General features: G+C 43.1%; 1 protein-coding gene across 1 annotated transcript in view; it reads right to left on the reverse strand.

The window, feature by feature from the left end:
• The window catches only part of LOC141020466 (uncharacterized), a 41,093-nt gene that overhangs the window by 18,281 nt on the left and 7,143 nt on the right, over nucleotides 1–15,669 (reverse strand). Inside the window, exons 7-10 of the mRNA XM_073495554.1 lie at nucleotides 14,398–14,571; nucleotides 13,972–14,145; nucleotides 13,546–13,719; nucleotides 11,864–12,037 (exon numbers count right to left, since the gene is read on the reverse strand). Coding sequence (XP_073351655.1) covers nucleotides 11,864–12,037; nucleotides 13,546–13,719; nucleotides 13,972–14,145; nucleotides 14,398–14,571 — 696 coding nt within the window. The remainder of the gene's footprint in view (nucleotides 1–11,863; nucleotides 12,038–13,545; nucleotides 13,720–13,971; nucleotides 14,146–14,397; nucleotides 14,572–15,669) is intronic.

Genomic DNA, 15,669 nt, shown 5'->3' on the forward strand with positions numbered 1-15,669 from the left:
GCAGCATGTAACGACAGCAGCATGTAACGACGGCAGCACGCCCGACAGCAGCACGCCCCGACCCGCGTGGACTGCGAGGGCCCGTTCATCGCTGCTTGCAGCTTTAATTAGGGCCCGAGCAGTGAAACTGCGAGGACCCTATTGTTTTTCTAATGGTTATTATTAGGGCCCGAGCAGGGAACCTGCGAGGTCCCTATTGTAATTGCAATGATTATTAGGGCCCGAGCAGGAAACCTGCGAGGTCCCTATTGTAATCGTAGTGATTATTATTATTTTTATTTTTCCCAAATGATCGCATTTTTCACTGCCTGAACATACCCCAAAACTCACCAAACTTGGAATATAGATCAGACCTGGCGAAAAATTTTATAATCTGTTGTCATTGTGAATTTTCACCACTAGGTGGCGCCATAATCAAGGAAAGTGCGTTTTGGCTAATAACTCCCACATACTTTGTCGCACATTCAAAAACCTTATATCCACGCGTTCAGTGAATTGTGCTGAATCTCCTGATATAGGCCACGCCCATTTCCGCATACGGTTTTTTTTGCGCAAATTCATGAAATGTCGCAAACCTACTTTTTCGAACTCCTCCCAGGCAATTTCACCGATTTGCACCAAACTTTGCACACAGCATCTGTGGACCCTCCTGACAAAAAGTTATTAAAAGAATTTTGATATTCCAAAAAATACTCCAGTTATTAAATAACAACTTCCTGCAGATTTCGTTCCAAACAGGAAGTGTTGCATATCTCCACATTGGTTTGTCCAAATGATGTCAACCTCAGGATCCTACTTCCTCATGAGGCCCTAAGGCTCTGTGCTAAATTTTGGTTGATGACCACTAGGTGGCGCTCTTTAAATTGAAGTATTTTATATCTCAACATCGGTTGGTCGGATTAACACAAAACTTGGTACACTAATTCCCAATGCCCTCCTGAGGATAGCTGACAAAGGGGTTACCGATCTGACACTAGGTGGCGCTCTGGTGGCAGTTTCATTTTATATTTGGCACTGTGCCCACACCATAACACTTATGGACATGAAATTCATAGGGGTGGTATAGAGTGGCCCCTGTAACTCACACACCAAAAATGACCAGCAGGTGGCGCTATTATCAACACAAAGCAGTTCTTGGCTAATAACTCCCACATAATTTGTCACACATTGTTAAACCTTATATCTACCTCTTCCCTGAATTCAGCTGAATTGTGTGATGTGGGCCACGCCCACGTTCGCACTGAATTTCCATTCGCAATTTCGCGAAATGTCGCAAACCTACTTTTTCGAACTCCTCCCAGGCAATTTCTCCGATTTACACCAAACTTTGCACGCAGCATCTGTGGACCCTCCTGACAAAAAGTTATTAAAAGAAATGTGCTAGTCCACAGAACGCCCAAAATATAAAACAACAATTTCCTGCGCATTGTGGTCAAACAGACATTCTTGTGTATCTTGATGAAATACAGTCCGATGAACACAAAACTTTTCCCAGTTGTGTTCCATGGCACGATGAGCATTTCTACTAAATTTCGTGCAAATCGACCAATAGGTGGCGCTTTTATTGCGAAATGACGAAACAGCAGCTTCACTGCCTTCAGTTTTGTTTCCTCTACAGAACTTGTTGCATGAACAAGCCTCGACAGCAGCATGCCCGGACAGCAGCATGTCACGACAGCAGCATGCCCCGACGGCAGCACGCCCCGACGCGCGTGGACTGCGAGGGCCCGTTCATCGCTGCTTGCAGCTTTAATTAGGGCCCGAGCAGTGAAACTGCGAGGACCCTATTGTTTTTGTAGTGATTATTAGGGCCCGAGCAGGGAACCTGCGAGGTCCCTATTGTAATTGCAATGATTATTATTATTATTATTATTATTATTTTATTCCTTCGTCCAAAATGATCGCATTTTTCACTGCCTGAATGTGAATGAAAAGTCAATTTTATTTGGCAAACACATTAGGCTTGGCGAAAAATTTTATAATCTGTTGTCGTTGTGATTTTTCACCACTTGGTGGCGCTACAATCAAGGAAAGTGCGTTTTGGCTAATAACTCCCATATACTTTGTCGCACATTCAAAAACCTTATATCCACGCGTTCAGTGAATCGGGCTGAATCTCCTGATATAGGCCAGGCCCATTTTTGCCTATCGTGTTTTTTCGCTAGCTCGCGAAATGTCGCAAACCTACTTTTTCGAACTCCTCCCAGGCAATTTCACCAATTTGCTCCAAACTTTGCACACAGCATCTGTGGACTCTCCTGACAAAAAGTTATTAAAAGAATTTTGATATTCCAAAGAATACTCAAGTTATTAAATAACAACTTCCTGCAGATTTCGTTCCAAACAGGAAGTGTTGCATATCTCCACATTGGTTTGTCCAAATGACGTCAAACTCAGGATCCTACTTCCTCATGAGGTCCTAAGGCTCTATGCTAAATTTTGGTTGATGACCACTAGGTGGCGCTCTTTAAATTGAACTATTTTATATCTCGACATCGGTTGGTCGGATTAACACAAAACTTGGTACACTCATTGCCAATGCCCTCCTGAGGATAGCTGACAAAGGTGTTACCGATCTGACACTAGGTGGCGCTTTGGTGGCAGTTTCTTTTTATATTTGGCACTGTGCCCACACCATAACACTTATGGATATGAAATTGACAGGGGTGGTATAGACTGGCCCCTGTAACTCACACACCAAAAACGACCAGCAGGTGGCGCTATCATCAACACAAACCGTTTTTGCCTAATAACTCCCACATACTTTGTCGCACATTCAAAAACCTTATATCCACGCGTTCAGTGAATCTTGCTGAATCTCCTGATATAGGCCACGCCCATTTGCGCCTAGCGTTTTTTTTTGCTAGCTCGCGAAATGTCGCAAACCTACTTTTTCGAACTCCTCCCAGGCAATTTCACCGATTTTCACCAAACTTTGCACACAGCATCAGTGGACCCTTCTGACAAAAAGTTATTAAAAGAATTTTGCTACGCCAAAGAACACTCAAGTTATTAAATAAGAACTTCCTGTGGACTCGAGTCTAAACAGGAAGTGTTGCATATCTCCACATTGGTGTGTCCAAATGACATGAAACTCTGGATACTACTTCCCCATGAGCCCCTAACGCTCTGTGCAAAATCTTGGCCCATGACCACTAGGTGGCGCTATTTAAATTGAAGTATTTTATATCTCGACATCGGTTGGTCAGATTAACACGAAACTTGGTACACTGATTGCCAATGGCCTCCTGAGGACAGCTGACGAAGGTGTTACCGATCTGACACTAGGTGGTGCGCTGGTGGCAGTTTCATTTTATAATTGGCACTGTGCCCACACCATAACACTTATGGATATGAAACTGATTGGGCCGGTATAGACTGGCATCTGTAACTCACACACCAAATATCACCAGCAGGTGGCGCTATTATCAACACAAAACCACTTTTTGGCTATCAGTTAAGACATGCGCGCACAATAACGGGGCAATGGGTCCGGGTAAGGAGCACGCCCCGACAGCAGCACGGCCCGAGCCGCGTGGCCTGCGAGGGCCCGTTCATCGCTGCTTGCAGCTTTAATTTTTTGTTATTTTTTTTCTTCTGACGAAATGATCGCATTTTTCACTGCCTGAACATACCCCAAAACTCATCAAACTTGGAATATAGATCAGACCTGGTGAAAAATTTTATAATCTGTTGTCATTCTGAATTTTCACCACTAGGTGGCGCTACAATCAAGGCAAGTGTGTTTTGGCTAATAACGTCCACATACTTTGTCGCACATTCAAAAACCTTACATCCACGCGTTCAGTGAACTGTGCTGAATCTCCTGATATAGGCCACGCCCATTTCCGCCTACCGTTTTTTTTCGCTAGCTCGCGAAATGTCGAAAACCTACTTTTTCGAACTCCTCCCAGGCAATTTCACCGATTTGCACCAAACCTTGCACACAGCATCTGTGGACCCTTCTGACAAAAAGTTATTAAAAGAATTTTGATACGCCAAAGAACACTCAAGTTATTAAATAACAACTTCCTGTGGATTCGGGTCACAACAGGAAGTGTTGCATATCTCCACATTGGTGTGTCCGAATGACGTGAAACTCAGGACACTACTTCCCCATGAGCCCCTAAGGCGCTGTGCAAAATCTTGGCCCATGACCACTAGGTGGCGCTATTTAAATTGAAGTATTTTATATCTCGACATTGGTTGGTCGGATTAACACAAAACTTGGTACACTGATTGCCAATGTCCTCCTGAGGTCAACTGACGAAGGTGTTACCGATCTGACACTAGGTGGCGCTCTGGTGGCAGTTTCATTTTATAATTGGCACTGTGCCCACACCATAACATTTATGGATATGAAACTGATTGGGCCGGTATAGACTGGCCCCTGTAACTCACACACCAAAAATCACCAGCACGTGGCGCTATTATCAACACAAAGCAGTTTTTGACCAATAACTCCCACATAATTTGTCAGACATTGTTAAACCTTATATCTACGTGTTCCCTGAATTCACCTGAATTGTATGATGTAGGCCACGCCCACTTTTGCGCAACATTTCCATTCGCAAATGCGCAAAATGTCGCTAACCTACATTTTCGAACTCCTCCCAGACAATTTCTCCGATTTGCACCAAACTTTGCACGCAGCATCTGTGGACCCTCCTGACAAAAAGTTATTAAAAGAAATGTGCTAGTCCACAGAACGCCCAAAATATAAAAAACAATTTCCTGCACATTGTGGTCAAACAGACATTCTTGTGTATCTTGATGAAATACAGTCCGATTAACACAAAACTTTTTCCAGTTGTGTTCCATGGCCACATGACGATTTCTGACAAATTTGGTGCAAATCGGCCAATAGGGGGCGCTTTTATTGCTAAATGACTAAATAACAGCTTGACTGCCTTCACTTTTGATTCCTCAACGGAAGTTGATGCATTAACAAGCCCTGACAGCAGCATGTAACGACATCAGCATGTAACGACGGCAGCACGCCGCGACAGCAGCACGCCGCGACGCGCGTGGACTGCGAGGGCCCGTTCATCGCTGCTTGCAGCTTTAATTATTAGGGCCCGAGCAGTGAAACTGCGAGGACCCTATTGTTTTTGTAGTGATTATTATTATTTGTTTTTTTTTTTTTTTTTCTGCCAAAATGATCGCATTTTTCACTGCCTGAACATACCCCAAAACGCATCAAACTTGGAATATATGTCACACCTGGTGAAAAATTTTATAATCTGTTGTCATTCTGAATTTTCACCACTAGGTGGCGCTACAATCAAGCTAAGTGTGTTTTGGCTAATAACGTCCACATACTTTGACGCACATCCAAAAACCTTACATCCACGCGTTCAGTGAATTGTGCTGAATCTACTGATATAGGCCACGCCCATTTCCGCCTACCGTTTTTTTTCGCTAGCTTGCGAAATGTAGAAAACCTACTTTTTCGAACTCCTCCCAGGCAATTTCACCGATTTGCACCAAACTTTGCACACAGCATCTGTGGACACTTCTGACAAAAAGTTATTAAAAGAATTTTGATACACCAAAGAAGACTCAAGTTATTAAATAACAACTTCCTGCAGATTTCGTTCCAAACAGGAAGTGTTGCATATCTCCACATTGGTGTGTCCAAATGACGTCACTCTCAGGATCCTACTTCCCCATGAGCCCCTAAGGCTCTGTGCAAAATCTTGGCCCATGACCACTAGGTGGCGCTCTTTAAATTTAAGTATTTTATATCTCCACATCGGTTGGTCGGATTGACGCCAAACTTGGTACACTCATTGCCACTGCCCTCCTGAGGACAGCTGATAAAGGGGTTACCGATCTGACACTAGGTGGCGCTCTGGTGGCAGTTTCATTTTATATTTGGCACTGTGCCCACACCATAACACTTATGGATATGAAATTCATAGGGGTTGTATAGACTGGCCCCTGTAAGTCACACACCAAAAATGACCAGCAGGTGGCGCTATTATCAAGAAAAAACGTTTTTTGCTAATTACTCCCACATAATATGGTGCACATTGTTAAACATTATATCTATACGTACCCTGAATACAGCCGAACCGCATGATGTAGGCCACGCCCACGTTCGCACTGAATTTCCATTCGCAAATTTGCCAAATGTCGCAAACCTACTTTTTCGAACTCCTCCCAGGCAATTTCTCCAATTTGCACCAAACTTTGCACGCAGCATCTGTGGACCCTCCTGACAAAAAGTTATTAAAAGACATGTGCTAGTCCACAGAACGGCCAAAATATAAAACAACAATTTCCTGCGCATTGTGGTCAAACAGATATTCTTGTGTATCTTGATGAAATACAGTCAGATGAACACAAAACTTTTGGCAATTGTGTTCCATGGCACGATGAGCATTTCTACAAAATTTCGTGCAAATCGGCCAATAGGTGGCGCTTTTATTGCTAAATGACAAAACAGCAGCTTCACTGCCTTCAGTTTTGTTTCCTCTACGGAAGTTGTTGCATGAACAAGCCTCGACAGCAGCATGCCCGGACAGCAGCATGTAATGACAGCAGCATGCCCCGACAGCAGCACGCCCCGACAGCAGCACGCCCCGACCCGCGTGGACTGCGAGGGCCCGTTCATCGCTGCTTGCAGCTTTAATTTTTTTTTTTTTTTTTATTTGTCTGCCAAAATGATCGCATTTTTCACTGCCTGAACGTGTATGAAAACGCGATTTTATTTGGCAAACACATTAGGCCTGGCGAAAAATTTTATAATCTGCTGTCGTTGTGAACTTTCATCACTAGGTGGCGCTATAATCATGGAAAGTGTGTTTTGGCTAATAACTCCCACATACTTTGACGCACATTCAAAAACCTTACATCCACGCGTTCAGTGAATCTTGCTGAATCTCCTGATATAGGCCACGCCCATTTCCGCCTACCGTTTTTTTCCGCTAGCTCGCGAAATGTCGCAAACCTACTTTTTCGAACTCCTCCCAGGCAATTTCACCGATTTGCACCAAACTTTGCCCACAGCATCTGTGGACCCTTCTGACAAAAAGTTATTAAAAGAATTTTGATACGCCAAAGAACACTCAAGTTATTAAATAACAACTTCCTGTGGATTCGGGTCACAACAGGAAGTGTTGCATATCTCCACATTGGTGTGTCCGAATGACGTGAAACTCAGGACACTACTTCCCCATGAGCCCCTAAGGCTCTGTGCAAAATCTTGGCCCATGACCACTAGGTGGCGCTATTTAAATTGAAGTATTTTATATCTCAACATCGGTTGGTCGGATTAACACAAAACTTGATACACTGATTGCCACTGCCCTCCTGAGGACAGCTGACAAAGGTGTTACCGATCTGACACTAGGTGGCGCTCTGGTGGCAGTTTCTTTTTATATTTGGCACTGTGCCCACACCATAACACTTATGGATATGAAATTCATAGGGGTGGTATAGACCGGCCCCTGTAACTCACACACCAAAAATCACCAGCAGGTGGCGCTATTATCAAGAAAAAACGTTTTTTGCTAATTACTCCCACATAATATGGTGCACATTGTTAAACATTATATCTATATGTTCCCTGAATACAGCCGAACCGTGTGATGTAGGCCACGCCCACGTTCGCACTGAATTTCCATTTGCAAATTCGCCAAATGTCGCAAACCTACTTTTTCGAACTCCTCCCAGGCAATTTCTCCGATTTGCACCAAACTTTGCACGCAGCATCTGTAGACCCTCCTGACAAAAAGTTATTAAAAGAAATGTGCTAGTCCACACAACGCCCAAAATATAAAACAACAATTTCCTGCGCATTGTAGTCAAACAGACATTCTTGTGTATCTTGATGAAATACAGTCCGATGAACACAAAACTTTTGGCAATTGTGTTCCATGACACGATGAGCATTTCTACAAAATTTCGTGCAAATCGACCAATAGGTGGCGCTTTTATTGCTAAATGACGAAATGACAACTGGACTGCCATCAGTTTTGATTCCTCTATGGAAGTTGTTGCATGAACAAGCCCCGACAGCAGCATGTAACGACAGCAGCATGTAACGACAGCAGCATGCCCCGACGGCAGCACGCCCCGACCCGCGTGGACTGCGATGGCCCGTTCATCGCTGCTTGCAGCTTTAATTATTATTATTTTATTCCTTCGTCCAAAATGATCGCATTTTTCACTGCCTGAATGTGAATGAAAATGCGATTTTATTTGGCAAAGTCATTAGGCTTGGCGAAAAATTTTATAATCTGTTGTTGTTGTGAATGTGCACCAGTAGGTGGCGCTATTATCAAGGAAAGTGCGTTTTGGCTAATAACTCCCACATACTTTGTCGCACCTTCGAAATCCTTATATCCACACGTTCAGTGAATTGTGCTGAATCTCTTGATATAGGCCACGCCCATTTCTGCTTTGCGTTTTTTTCACTAGCTCGTGCAATGTCGCAAACCTACTTTTTCGAACTCCTCCCAGGCAATTTCACCAATTTGCACCAAACTTTGCACACAGCATCTGTGGACCCTCCTGACAAAAAGTTATCAAAAGAATTTTGATATTCCAAAAAATACTCAAGTTATTAAATAACAACTTCCTGCAGATTTCGTTCCAAACAGGAAGTGTTGCACATCTCCACATTGGTTTGTCCAAATGACGTGAAACTCAGGCTACTACTTGCTCATGAGGCCCTAAGGCTCTGTGCTAAATTTTGGTTGATGACCACTAGGTGGCGCTATTTAAATTGAAGTATTTTATATCTCGACATCGGTTAATCGGATGAACACAAAACTTGGTACACTCATTGCCACTGCACTCCTGATGACAGCTGACAAATGGGTGACCGCTCTGACACTAGGTGGCGCTTTGGTGGCAGTTTCTTTTTATATTTGGCACTGTGCCCACACCATATTACTTATGGATATGAAATTGACAGGGGTGGTCTAGACCGGCCCCTGTAACTCACACACCAAAAATGACCAGCAGGTGGCGCTATCATCAACACAAACCGTTTTTGCCTAATAACTCCCACATACTTTGTCGCACATTCAAAAACCTTGTATCCACGCGTTCAGTGAATCTTGCTGAATCTCCTGATATAGGCCACGCCCATTTGCGCCTAGCGTTTTTTTCCGCTAGCTCGCGAAATGTCGCAAACCTACTTTTTCCAACTCCTCCCAGGCAATTTCACCGATTTTCACCAAACTTTGCACACAGCATCAGTGGACCCTTCTAATCTAAAAGTTATTAAAAGAATTTTGATACGCCAAAGAATACTCAAGTGATTAAATAACAACTTCCTGTGGATTTGGGTCACAACAGGAAGTGTTGCATATCTCAACATTGGTGTGTCCAAATGACGTGAAACTCAGGATACTACTTCCCCATGAGCCCCTAAGGCTCTGTGCAAAATCTTGGCCCATGACCACTAGGTGGCGCTATTTAAATTGAAGTATTTTATATCTCGACATCGGTTGGTCGGATTAACACGAAACTTGGTACACTCATTGCCAATGGCCTCCTGAGGACAGCTGATGAAAGTGTTACCGATCTGACACTAGGTGGCGCTCTGGTGGCAGTTTCATTTTATAATTGGCACTGTGCCCACACCATAACACTTATGGATATGAAACTGATTGGGCCGGTATAGACTGGCATCTGTAACTCACACACCAAATATCACCAGCAGGTGGCGCTATTATCAACACAAAACCACTTTTTGGCTATCAGTTAAGACATGCGCGCACAATAACGGGGCAATGGGTCCGGGTAAGGAGCAGCACGGCCCGACCCGCGTGGCCTGCGAGGGCCCGTTCATCGCTGCTTGCAGCTTTAATTTACTTTTGCATTCTTCATGTAACAAACATTTTAGAGGTGTGAATCTTCACCGGCCTCACGATTCCATTACGATTCAGCTGTCGACGATTCTCGATGCATCTCAGTGTTCGTCATCCTCGATGATCTGTATCACTGCACACGGCTACTTTTCATCATTTAAATCCCCCTTTTATTCTGAAAGTCCTTCCAATAATCAGACTACAGCAGGCTACAAAATAAAAGCTGCATCTTTTCAGTAATCAAACAAAACATGTCTCCATCTGCAGCGTCAACAATCAACATGAGCTGCAGACTCTGGATTCTGCTCTGTCTCTGCATCGTGATGCATCTTATAATGGAGACATTTTCACACCTCTAATACATTTATGTTGCTTTTACACTTTGAAGTTGTTTGAAAGTGAACTGAACAAGACTAAAGAGGAAAATGTGACAGCAATGTTTTATTTTTTAATAAAATGCTGGAAATATAAAAGAAATCAGCTTTTGTCTTTTCATGTGATTAATGGGTTATGAAAATAGTTGTTAGCTGCAGCCCTATAATTAGTGCCAACAAACACTACTCTGTGTTGTGTTGGTAGGAGTGAGTCTCTCCGGTATGTGACAGAGCTACGAGCACGTTGCTGCAGTCACAGTAAAGTGCACGCTGTTATTACTGTAGTCGGCCATAAAGGGTGTGGATGGACTCAGTTAGTAACTGAAACCATGTGTGTTGTTTGCTGCCACAGAAGAGAAATTAAAAGTCCATTCATGCAACGTTGTCACGCCATCTTCCTGCATTTAACACTTCCTATACATCCTTCTCAATAAAGGTCCTGCATTATGTAGTTATTTGAAAGCTTTTATTGTGAAGCATCAAAATCAGGAAACATTGGATTTCCACCAGCAGAACCTGAACACGACTCCAGAACAGCTGAAGTGAAGCTGAGTCAGCAGCTACGAGCCAGGCTGAAGTACATTACAACAGCATTAAACCAGAGGTCCACCAGCTACTGTAGAGAGCTGCAGCTCTGCACAGGTCACATATCATGTTAATCAATGGAGCAGATGATTGATCGCTGAATGTTTTCTTTTCTTTTGTCATTTGATTTTGCTGACGGTGCAAAACACTGAAACTTTCCTGCCCCTGCAGGCTGTTATAATGAGAACTACCCAAAACAGCCCAAACTCAGCTGGAGCAGCAGTTTCCTCATGACAGGAGCCAAGACGGCACCACTGACCCATCTTAAATTAACCTATGCACTGCTGCTGTTATGGTGATGTGACGGGAATGTTCCACCTTGTGTCATCTAACGTTGTTATTGGACTGTTTTATATCTTCTGTTCACTTTAAACTGATGCCACAGACAGTTGTTACAGTCTGTAAATGGTTTCACACTGAGGCACAGATACACTTGTCAGTGATGATCTAGAATGCAGTTACTCCAGTGCTGATAAAGATCCATGTCAGAACCATTTTAAGTTCAAAGTCAAGCACTTTGGCAGAAACACTGATTCTCCAGTTCAGGGAAAGAGTTTCTATGACATTCAGTGATTAAATTCATTTATGTGTCACAGAAATCTTTTGAATTTGAGGTTCAGTATTTTCTGATCAGACATCTGACACAGAGGGTCTATTGTTATTATTAATATCATAACACAGCAGTGACGTGGTGGATTTAATGGTGGTAGATTTAATGTTAATGTTTTGATAACTCTCTGCAATCAGTGTGGAGTATGAAGGAGTTCGGATGACGGTTCTTCAAGCAGCAAAACCAGAGGCCAACAAATCAAACAGGCACATTTTGAACAGGCACTAAACTAGTCTGAAAAAAGAGGTGTAACTTTAGTGTTTGTGCAAAGACTCTCCTGGTCTTCTTCTCATCTTCCTCTCTTCACTTGTAACTCTTGGCTTCATGCCATGCTGCCTTTTCTCCTGAACTGAACTGAACAACTGGAGGTGGAGTAAACGAAGCAGACCTCCTGACACTGAACCATCTACACTCGAGATACAGACTCTCACACTGACTGTCTGTGGCTGCAGCAGGACTCTTCATACCTGAGAGTGTCCAGTCTGCAGCCTGGATCCTCCAATCGAGCAGACAGCAGCTTCACTCCTGAGTCTCCTGGATGATTGTAGCTCAGGTCCAGCTCTTTCAGATGGGAGGGGTTGGAGTCCAGAGCTGAGGCCAGAGAAGTACAGCCTTCCTCTGTGATCAGGCAGCCTGACAGCCTGCAGACACACAAAACAACACACATCACAGATCAGCTGAGGGTCCTGATGATTCAGTGCACATCTGTGTTTAAGGGTTTAACGTTTATTATATTTATCATCTTAATTTCACTAATTTACTTATCAGCACTAAACCCAGAGTATAACTGAAGATGACGGAAATGCCATTAGTTTTGCAAATACTTGGTCATGAACCAACATATTGTACAGATTAAAATGATGACCTGATGATGGAGGATCACCAAAGTAATTACAGTTCATCCTGAGGGGAGCACGAATGTCAAAAACCTCATGGCAATCCATCCAATGGTTGTTAAGATCAGTAAGTCGGGACCAAAGTGCAGAATAGACTGATAGACCCACATTTTATATATATAAATAGATTAGTGGTTTCATTGGTTTTGTATTGTTACTTTGATGAGTGAAGGATCTGTTAAGTTGTCAGACTGTGAACACTATCAGAACATCACACTCCTGTCCACACAGGTCGTCTTGCCTGTGTTTTGGCTGTGTTACTACCTCTGTTGGAGGATCAGAGGTGGAATGAAACTGTCCCCGCATTCCACCTTTGTAACTTTCACACCTACAGGAAGCTAAAGCACGCTCACCTCCCTCACCACCTGCTGACCAACTTCTATCGGTCAGCGATAGAAAGCCTCCTGACCTACTGCTGCACGGTGTTGTTCTCCAGCTGCACAACACAGGACAGGAAGGACCTGCAGCGGGTGGTGAGGGCAGCGGAGCGTGTCATCAGGACGACACTACCCCCTCTCAGAGACATTTGCACTGGCAGACTCCAAAAGAAGGCCAGCTGTATTGTTAAGGACCCCACTCACCCCGGATGTTACCTGTTCTCCCCCCTTCCCTCTGGGAAGAGATATAGATCCATCAGATCTAGAACAAACAGACTGAAGAACAGTTTCTTCCCACAGGCAGTGAAATGCACAACCCTCCCTTCATCCCTCACTCTCTAAAGACTTCACACCAGTGCAATAACCCTCCACTACCACCCCCACACACATACTCACTTGTGTACATATTACCTACATACTTGAATCTTGTGTCTATTTATCTTGTTGTATATATTTTATTATTTTTATCTATTTTGTTATACTTGTTGATATTTGATATTTATTTGTCAAACTAAGAGCTGCTATCTATGTTTTGTTGTTTTTGAAACAATGACAATAAACATCTATTTTATTCTACAGCGAGGTGGAATATCAGCACAACATTCCCCCCTTGAAAAGGCAGTGTGAATGGGGCTTCAGTCTCTCTCTCTCTCAACCCAACCAGTTGAGACGGATGGCGGCCCACCACTGAGTCCGGTTCTGCTCGAGCTTTCTGCCTGTTAAAAGGTATTTTTCTTCTCGCCACTGTGTCAAGTGATTGTTCATAGGGGAAATGTTGCGTCTCTTCAATGAATTGAATAATATTAAGAGTATGATCAAGACCTGCTCCAATTGTAAAGTTACATGAAATAATGAAATAATGTAATGAATCCTGACCTGAGAGTTTCAAGGACACAGTGTGAACTCTTCAGTTCAGCAGAAAGTAGCTTCACTCCTGAATCCTGCAGGTTGTTGTTACTCAGGTCCAGCTCTCTCAGACTAGAGGACTGGGAGCTGAGAACTGAGGACAGAGCTTCACAGCTTCTCTCTGAGAGGTGACAGACACTCAATCTGGAACGTGAACAGTAAAAAAGACATTTACAGTATTTATAATATCATTGTAGCACATGTGAACTTCCTATCTGTTTTACTCTAATATGTCGGAGATATGAAAAATCAACAAGACTAAATCTGGACTAAACAGACATGAAACAATAAAAAGTGGCATTGTTTCAAAACACAAGAGTTCTGACGAGAGAGAGAATTTAATTCAAACGTTAAAGAAATAACAAATAACTTGAGACAAACTATGAACTATCTGACCTAAGAGTTTCAAGGACACAGTGTGAACTCTCCAGTCCAACAGACAGCTCCTTCACTCCTGAATCCTGCAGGTTGTTGTTACTCAGGTCCAGCTCTCTCAGACTAGAGGACTGGGAGCTGAGAACTGAGGACAGAGCTTCACAGCTTCTCTCTGAGAGGTGACAGACACTCAATCTGGAACGTGAACAGTAAAAAAGACATTTACAGTATTTATAATATCATTGTAGCACATGTAAACTTCCTTTCTGTTTTACTCTAATATGTCGGAGATATGAAAAATCAACAAGACTAAATCTGGACTAAACAGACATGAAACAAGAAAAAGTGGCATTGTTTCAAAACACAAGAGTTCTGACGAGAGAGAGAATTTAATTCAAACGTTAAAGAAATAACAAATAACTTGAGACAAACTATGAACTATCTGACCTGAGAGTTTCAAGTCTACATTGTGGACTCTCCAGTCCAACAGACAGCTCCTTCACTCCTGAATCCTGCAGGTTGTTGTTACTCAGGTCCAGCTCTCTCAGACTAGAGGACTGGGAGCTGAGAACTGAGGACAGAGCTTCACAGCCTCTCTCTGAGAGGTCACAGCTACTTAGTCTGGAGAGAAAAAAAAGAAGACAGATAACATGGTAAATGTTGAGTTTTGGTGATACAGTATCAGGGTTTCCCCAACTTTTCTTCTGGGGACGCATTAAAAAAGAGAAAAGTATTTATCAGCCTTTTCATGGCTTTATATTAGGAGGATTATTTATATAGGACAGCTCACAGATATGACAGGAAATGGGGATGAGAGAGGGGGCATGACACACTGCAAAGGACCAGAGGTCGAACTTGAAACCTGGGCTGCTGCAGTGAGGACAAAGCCTCTGTACATGGGACACATGCTCTACCAACTGAGCTGCAGGAGCACCCCAGGGGGTCCCACTTTTTAAAAATGATAACACTGCGACCCAATTCACAATAGGCCTAATCAACTTGAAAAGAGCAGATGTGTGCATAAATTAACACTCCAAACTATTTATCCACGTCTACTTATATTCTGCTGAATACACCAGCCATTTCAAAGAGATACTTTATTAAATAACTACTGTGTTTACAAAAAACATATATGTTACAAATACATTATAACTGAGATCAAATAAATGCAGTTTTCAAAGAGAGACTGAGAGGTCAGGTCACTCAGTGTCTCCTGAAGCTGTGAGTTTTGTGTATGTCACATAAACTATGCTGGAATGTGGTTCAATGCTTCTTAGTGTCTAAATATTTTGGCACATGATCACTGTAAGTCCTACAAGCAAGTGGGTGTTCTGCTGTGAATCAGTGAAATGATGAACTCAGTCAGGATGTGTGTCTCAGTGTGACGCTGTCCATCTCACTGAGATGGAGCAGAGATGGACTGATAGACAGACAGATGGAACATGTCACTTCATAGGGTTTCTTGGCCTGCTGCTTTCTGTGGTTGTAAATAAAACATTGGGCCTAAAGTCCATTTCTCCCCACCATTGTAGCAGTCCACAGGAAGGACCCACCAGAGAAGGACCGTCTCTGTGCTCGAGACCTCCTGATTTACAAATCAAGCACTGGATACCAACAGCTGCCCCCATGTGGCTCAAAGGTGTACTGCAGATAGAAATCTTAAATTAAAGGCTATGAACGAAAGTCTGCAAATATATTTGGCAACTCAAATAAAATCCT

Source organism: Pagrus major, chromosome 24, assembly GCF_040436345.1.
Source record: "Pagrus major chromosome 24, Pma_NU_1.0".
In the NCBI taxonomy this organism is placed as follows: Eukaryota; Metazoa; Chordata; class Actinopteri; order Spariformes; family Sparidae; genus Pagrus; species Pagrus major.